This window comes from Gadus macrocephalus, chromosome 14 (assembly GCF_031168955.1).
Source record: "Gadus macrocephalus chromosome 14, ASM3116895v1".
Lineage (NCBI taxonomy): Eukaryota > Metazoa > Chordata > Actinopteri > Gadiformes > Gadidae > Gadus > Gadus macrocephalus.
Genome location: NC_082395.1, coordinates 20,543,561 through 20,550,981, shown reverse-complemented (window position 1 = coordinate 20,550,981; position 7,421 = coordinate 20,543,561). Strand labels below are relative to the sequence as shown.

Genomic DNA, 7,421 nt, shown 5'->3' with positions numbered 1-7,421 from the left:
TCCTCATGCCCCGTTCACTGGACGTGACCCCAGCGGAATTGAGTTAGTATTGTTTAGGCAGTCTGCGAGCACGTGATTAGGAAGGCTCTTTATGTCCTGTACTGTACACTGCACTATACCCCGGCCTGCTTGCTAAACCTCATTTCCTGGCGCTTTTTATACGGCTTCCCCCTGTAATCAGGGGGCGGCAAACATTAAGGCCCGACAACAATGGGCTTGATGAGCTCTGCGTTGGTTTGTTCCGTGGTTGTCAAGGCAACCGTAAACACACCGACGTGGAGGGGAACAACATGTGAGGTCTTGAAGCATGAGTCCTGCCTTACCTGTGATGAAGGGCTGTGTGTGAGCAAGGAATCGAGTGCCCCGCAGGGCCCTGGCAGCCATTTTTTGTCTCTAGAGTGCTCTTACAAGCACAGATAGAAATTCACAAGTCATCTACACACGATCATTTTCCTCCCCCCCCCCCCCCCCCCCAAGCTGATCCGATGACGTCATATCACGTCGGGAGGGAAGGGGTCCAGCTACATCAGGGGCCGCACAGCAATCAGGAATTTGACTGTTGTATTGATCAGATTTTTAACAGATTAGTCTAAAAGCTATGGATTTGGCTGAGAGAAGCAGTTAACGCGTTCTAGGATTCAATAATTTCTAAATACATACATTAAATGTAGAAAATATACAATATTGATCCCTGATTGTTTTTTCCCCATATTGGATTTTTTTTACCAGGTCTTTCATTAGAAAGAAAGAAATGCCTTTATTATGCTGTTGTTGAGCATGACGCCTTCCCCTTGGCACTCTGCGAATGTATTATTTTGATATAGCCTTGCAGGCAAGCGGGGGAGGAAGTTGTCCGCAGGTGTGTGTGTGTGTGTGCGCGCGCACACGCACGCACACACACTGGGGAGAGACAGACGGACACTTGAAGCGCTCTTAAGGGTTCCGCAGCGCACATCAAAGGCCAAGCCGCTGATGGAGCTGTCGCGCGCAGTAATAAAACCAGGTAATTACTGCAGATTGACAATGGAGGCCTACAGTGGTGCGAGAGAAGGAAACAAAGCTAATTGGCTTCCGCCTCCGCTATATTTGAGGCAACAGAGAAACAAGCTTTCTGACAGTATTGCCGATGCTGAGCATCGTATTATTGGAGGCTATGTGCAATATATCCATGCACTGCTTTTAGAATATAGTCTTACTTGAGTGTTTTTTGGATAATATTTAGTATAAGCACAACAGCGTGTATGGTTTAAGAGTTAATTTTTTTATAAATAGCTCGCCCGGTGAAAAACAAACAAACGCATGAATAAAAAAAAGATGCAGTTGGAAATGCAAGTTCTAACGAAATGCTGCAGTGCCATCTAGTGGACACTTCACGAACTGCACGTGGCGCAATAAAGCAACTACCATAAAACGAGGTGAGTTGTCGTCAGTTCAGATATATACGCACTCCGTTCCCAAACGCACGACAAATGACTGAATTTTCGTACAAATCGAAAGCAAAGTTAGTTCTTTAGTTGCAGTCAGTAATTGGGCAAACTATTTTCACACTCAAAATAGCATCGTCGCCTTTATTCAAAGTCTCCAACGGCCAGTAAAAAATGAAAACACACAGTTCACTCCAGTTTAAACTCGTCCAAAGAAAGCTAAGGTACGTCGAAGGACTGGGTTCCTCTGGACCCCCGTGGCCGGGCTGTTCCTCTGTAGAAGCCACTCTGTTCCCCCCGTGGGAGTGGGGCCTCACAGCCCCGAGCCGCCGGCGAAGATGAGCTCCAGCGCCCCCTGCAGGTCCCCGTCGGTGGCCTGCAGCACCCGCAGCATCAGCTCCTCGTCCTGGATGCCCATGTCCCGGAGCTGCTGGATCTGGGACTGCCAGCGGCCCTGGAACCCAAACCCCACAGTGAGTCTAGTGCTCGTTACACCAGCCAGGACCCCAAACCCACAGCGAGTCTGGACCTCGTTACACCACCCTGGACCCCAAACCCCACAGTGAGTAGTCTAGTGCTCGTTACACCACCCTGGACCGCACAGTGAGTCTGGCCCCAAAACAGGGTGGTGTAACGAGGTCTGAACCTAGTTACACCACCCTGGACCCCAGACCCACCGTCAGTCTGGTCCTCGTTACACCACCCTAGACCCCAGACCCACCGTCAGTCTGGACCTCGTTACACCACCCTAGACCCCTAAACCACCGTCAGTCTGGACCTCGTTACACCACCCTAGACCCCAGACCCACCGTCAGTCTGGACCTCGTTACACCACCCTAGACCCCAGACCCACCGTCGGTCTGGACCTCGTTACACCACCCTGGACCCCAGACCCACCGTCAGTCTGGACCTCGTTACACCACCCTAGACCCCAGACCCACCGTCGGTCTGGACCTCGTTACACCACCCTGGACCCCAGACCCACCGTCAGTCTGGACCTCGTTACACCACCCTAGACCCCAGACCCACCGTCAGTCTGGACCTCGTTACACCACCCTAGACCCACAGTCAGTCTGGTCCTCGTTACACCACCCTAGACCCCAGACCCAGCCCCAGCGTCAGTCTTGTCCTCGTACCAACAGTGAATCTGGTCCTCATTACACCACCCTTTACACCACCCTTGACTCCAAACCCACAGTGATTCCGGTTCCTAATTACACCACCCTGGACCCCACAGTGAGTCTGGTCCTCATTACACCACCCAGGGTACCGGCAAATGCCAGCATTATTCTTATAATCTTTTTGTTTGCTCGTATGGGCTTTACATTCTCCTTATTTTCTGTACTTTACTTTTGCTGTGAGCCCAGGATTCCCCATCTGGGATTAAGAAAGAACTTCTTGGCATCTGTAACACTAACTCGTGCACCAGCCCCTGGTGGATGAAGACATGTACTAGACACACACATTTGACCCCGATACTTCGATAATGAGAATCACGGAAGCGTATGACTCGAGCATGCGCCGACAAAACATTTGAGGATCTTTGTTATAATACACGTGAAGTTGAGCATGTTCTGAAGATGCCATTCAGTCTCCATCCAGCTACAACAGCACAGCGCCACCGAGTTAACAACAGAGAAGGGCTCTGTCGAAGGAGCCCTGAAGAAGGGGAGGTTCACCTGCAGGGAGGACATGTTGCTGGCCTGCAGGGCCTGCTGCAGAGCCTGGCTGAACAGGTCGTTGCTGACCGGGGTCCCGGCGGGCATGGGGGACACGCCGCTGCTTGCGTCAGCCTGGAGGAGCGACAAGCATCGCGTCGTGACTCACACACACACACACACACACACACACAGGGAGCCGTATGCTCGAGAACTGCCGTCGCTGGACTCAAAAGGTTAAACGCTTCGGTTGCACTATATCTGATCGTCCATTTAAGGACTTCCTCCCCTGCCCCCCTGGTATTCTGGTTTTGGGCTGTGTGACTTAATAGACGCTGCTCTGTATGTGATATCTCTATACAGGCATCCATGGCTCCGGTGATCCGTCACTATAGCAGCCATCGTGTTGCCGTAACGTACGGCAAACCTTTTATCGCTGAAAAATAGGTTTCATTCTCTGCATATAAAAGTCTTCTTCTTCAAGGAAATATTCAAGAGAATGCCGTTATCCCAAATACCTCACGGTTTCTGAACTCAGTTCAGATAGTCGGTAGCGTATCGCTCAATAACGGCTGCAGCTACACCGCGAACGTCAGGCATCGAACCCGGTGCCTTTCGACCAGGGGGTGTCGAACGCCCTCCTCGGAGGGGTCCGGAGGGCCTCACCTGGCTGGTGGTGGTGGGCGTGGCGGCGCTGCTGTCGGGGGTGCTGGCCAGGGCCAGGGCGGTGGCCAGCTCGCTCTGCGTGATGGGCCGGGGCCCCGCCGCCCCGCTGTGGCTCAGAGACTGGGGCCGCCCCCCAATGGGAGCGCCCCCTCGGCTGGAGGGGCCCGCTTGGTTCCCCTGGGGGGGGGGGGGGGGGGGGGGGACACGCGTGTGTTAGAAGGGTCTGCACTGGGTGGGGGGGACACACGGGGTGCTAGAGAAGGTCGGTAGAGGTTGTGGTTCACAATGATGTACAGATGCATTCACTCACGGACTGGAATTCATCTTCATCATCCGACATGCCGTCAAACATGAACCCTCCTGTGCGAAGAAAATAGTCATGATTTAGTCATTTAAAGGGGCAGTAAGTATAGATTCAGATAAAGGAAGCAGGTAGAGGTTAGGAGGCTTTTTGTCTTGAGGACATCCCAAAACACTAGAAAGGGCTTTGTCTTAACACGACAATAAACTAGAATGGGCTTTGTTCTGATACACCAATAAACTAGAATGGGCTTTGAACTAACACACCAATACACTAGTAAGGGCTTTGTTCCAACACACAATTCCACTAGAAAGGGCTTTGTTCCAACAAACAAGGCAAAGGCATTAAAAAGGCTCTCTCTTGCCCACCTGGCATGTCACTGTAGGAGCTGGCCGAGACGTTGCGGGAGGAGCTGCTGCTGGCCTGGGTGGGCATGCTGCCCGCCACCGAGTGCAGAACCAGGATGATGGCGTTGACCAACGCTGGGTGGGAGCTGATTAACCTGATGGAGGCGGAACAGAGGACGGTTCACATGACTGGAGCAACACTGCACATTGTGGGGCGGCATGTCGCTCAGGAGGTAGAGCGAGTGTCGAGGTGTCCCTGAGCAAGGCACCCCACCCTAACTGCTCCCGACGAGCTGGCTGCCGCCTTGCATGGTTGACATCGCCGTCGGTGGGTAAATGTGTGCATGAACGTTAGGTAACATTGAACAGCGCTTTGAGTGGCCGCTGGTTAGAAAAGCGCTACATAAACGCAGTCAATTTACCATTTCACATAGTAACTTTGTTGGCCTGTAAAGGCCAGAGTAAGCTCTCCAGTAAGTATGAAGTAAGGTGGCTGGTTTGGTCGTTATAATCGGCCTATTTATTACAATTTTATGTATGACCTAAAAGCCAGCACTTGCAGATATGCGTGTTTACCTGTGAGGAGAGTCTGCAGGAGTACGCTATTACCACTTGACTCAGGGCCCACTTAAATAACACCAGTACTCACATGTCCAGCATGCTGGGGTCGGCGAACTGAACGAAGAGATCCTTGTCTTGCAGAACCCCTGCGAACACACGCGCCAGACATGTGATGAAACAAAGGACTTGATTCTAGCATTGTGAGAGAAACCCCATCTCATGACGTTCCAAAGGCCAAGCAGGAACCACGTGCTCTTACCCAGAGCCACCGCATCCGACTTAAGGCCCGGGGTGGCCACAATGATCTGGTCCAGAGACTCCTTATTGGTCAGCATTTTTGTCACCTGGGAAGGGGGAACACGATTTATCTATGCTTGTTTCTTACTGCGGGCAGATTGCTGCATTCTGCTTCTTCACAATACAAATAATACATCACAACATGGTCAATATTGGTTTGCTGCTAAGTGGGTTATAAAAACACACACAAACAATGCTATCTGGAGGGTAAATGCACCACCCCTGGAACTCCCTCCCCCCACACATAAAACAGTCAGACACCATTACAACCTTCAAGTCACAACTCAAAACTCACCTGTTCAAACTCGCACACAACGTCTAACTGATCACTGTTTTGATTGTTTTGTTTTTTTTGTTTTGTTTTGTTTTGTCTTGTTTTTGTTTTATTTATTTCTTATTGCTTATGTTTATTTATTTATTTATTTTTAATTTATTTTTTCCACAATGTCTTGTTTTTTAAAAAATGTATGATGACTATATGCTCTGTAAGGTGACCTTGGGTGTCTTGAAAGGCGCCTCTAAATGAAATGTATTATTATTATTATTATTATCTAGTGTTTGATCTGTAACTAGATGTAACTAGGCCAAATCACACAGTATTGTGGGAGTACCTTAACCAAGCCTTGAATAACAGTGCCGAGTACTATACTTGCAGTCACAATAATGCATATCCATGATGGTACTCACAGAGTCTCTGTAGGCCGTGTTGACAGAGTGCAGAGCCGCGTGGAAGACTCTGAACTCTCTCACTGCCGTGGCCCGGTTCACAGGCTCTGAGGGCAATCAGGAGACACGTTTAGAGTAACACTGCCCTGCACACTGCAAACTATATACAACATCTCAAGCGACATACCTGGGTTACTGTCAGTCTCTGGCCAAGTCTTTTTGAGAATGTGAAGGGTAGACTTTGGTTGAATTCCATAAGCGTCCAACGTTAGGTCGTCTTTCAGTTTGCGACCACAGTGGACAAGCTCTAGGAAACCACAAGGTAAAACAAGCTCACTTAGCAGGTAAAGCTAACTGCAGGACATAACAACATATGGCAACATACAGCTCAACTGCATGGTTGTAATGCTGGCGTTAACAAACCTTTCGAATTTAGATAATCAACTGTTTTAAGGGCAGGTGATAATTACAATTTTCATTTAAATTGAATTTTATTTATTTTGTATAGCCCTTAATCACAGGTACAGTCTCAAAGAGTTGAACAGACCATGTATTAATGACAACGACAGGAATGAATGAAACAACCAATACTAAAAAAACAACACTAGATGCTGCAGGTTAGAAAGACCAGCATGGTTTGTGTAGGTCTACTACCTACACGAGTAGTAGCTCTACTGGGCGGGTTGTTGAACTGACCTATCAGGTCGGGGTCGTTGACGGAGTCCGGGAGCTGGGCGGCCACCAGCTGCTTCAGGGTGGCGACCCGGTACTCCCCGGGGGGCACGTCCCCGGGCATCATCTCGGGGAAGTGGAAGGTGGATTTGGGCTGATCCACCACCTTCAGCGATAGCTGCCAGTCCACCGAAGTCATCTCCACCTGGGTGGCGACACGGAGGGACCGTGGTCAAAAAACCCGACCAGTGTTAAGCAGCTATATGGTCGGGGACCCCCGATCGCCGGTTCAGGGGGAGGGGGCTTCACCTTGCCCCGTTTAGGAAGTACTCCATACTAGAACAATCTGTTATGCCGCCAACATGATGGTGTACATCAATATTATATATATATCAAACAGTGATGTTACAACATGTGTCTGTTATTATGTATATTAAACAGTACATTGTGTGTGTTATTGCTATTAGATGTGTGCTCTTTTTTTTTTTTTTTTTACATAATGGCTGGTTGGCTGGAAGGTATACACGAACCGCTAAATAACACCACCCCACTCACCAAAACATGCAGAGGCCAACAATACTAGGGAGTTATAGCGAGGTTGTATCGCTTACTCACCAGTGTTGTGTTGACGTCGTTCATTTCTGGGTTTATCACGTGGTCCAAAGCACCGAGACACGTGATCAGCTCAGCCAAAACCGATCATGTTTATTCGCTCTTTCTTATTTTCATGTTACATTTTTTTTTATTTTACAGACAATTAAGCCAAATCAGAAAATACATTACGATAAATAAATACGTAAAACGATTTATAAATACGTTCAACGTTCAC

At 49.2% G+C, this 7,421-nt stretch overlaps 1 protein-coding gene across 3 annotated transcripts; it reads right to left on the bottom strand.

Moving 5' to 3' along the window:
• Nucleotides 1-1,539: 1,539 nt before the first annotated feature.
• Nucleotides 1,540-7,311, bottom strand: ubl7b (ubiquitin-like 7b (bone marrow stromal cell-derived)). 3 transcript variants are annotated; one of them, XM_060072048.1, is made up of 11 exons: nt 7,208-7,311; nt 6,617-6,797; nt 6,108-6,227; nt 5,942-6,027; nt 5,217-5,301; nt 5,046-5,103; nt 4,418-4,551; nt 4,059-4,108; nt 3,749-3,925; nt 3,104-3,217; nt 1,540-1,878 (listed from the first exon to the last, which is right to left on the bottom strand). In XM_060072048.1, the coding sequence occupies exons 1-11, from the start codon at nt 7,229-7,231 to the stop codon at nt 1,738-1,740; spliced, it is 1,170 nt and encodes a 389-aa protein (XP_059928031.1). In that variant the 5' UTR covers nt 7,232-7,311; the 3' UTR covers nt 1,540-1,737. The 3 variants fall into 3 exon arrangements, with proteins under 3 accessions (XP_059928031.1, XP_059928032.1, XP_059928033.1); XM_060072049.1 differs by having other exon boundaries at nt 7,148-7,247; XM_060072050.1 differs by lacking the exon at nt 3,104-3,217.
• Between the last annotated feature and the right edge of the window lie 110 nt (nt 7,312-7,421).

Coding starts and splice junctions, on each gene's coding strand:
- ubl7b (XM_060072048.1), bottom strand. CDS start 7,231: ATGAACGACGTCAACACAACACTG. Junction 5,104..5,216: donor GTCGGATGCGGTGGCTCTGG/GTAAGAGCACGT, acceptor GTGTGTTCGCAG/GGGTTCTGCAAGACAAGGAT. Junction 3,218..3,748: donor CGCCCACCACCACCAGCCAG/GTGAGGCCCTCC, acceptor TCGCTCCTCCAG/GCTGACGCAAGCAGCGGCGT.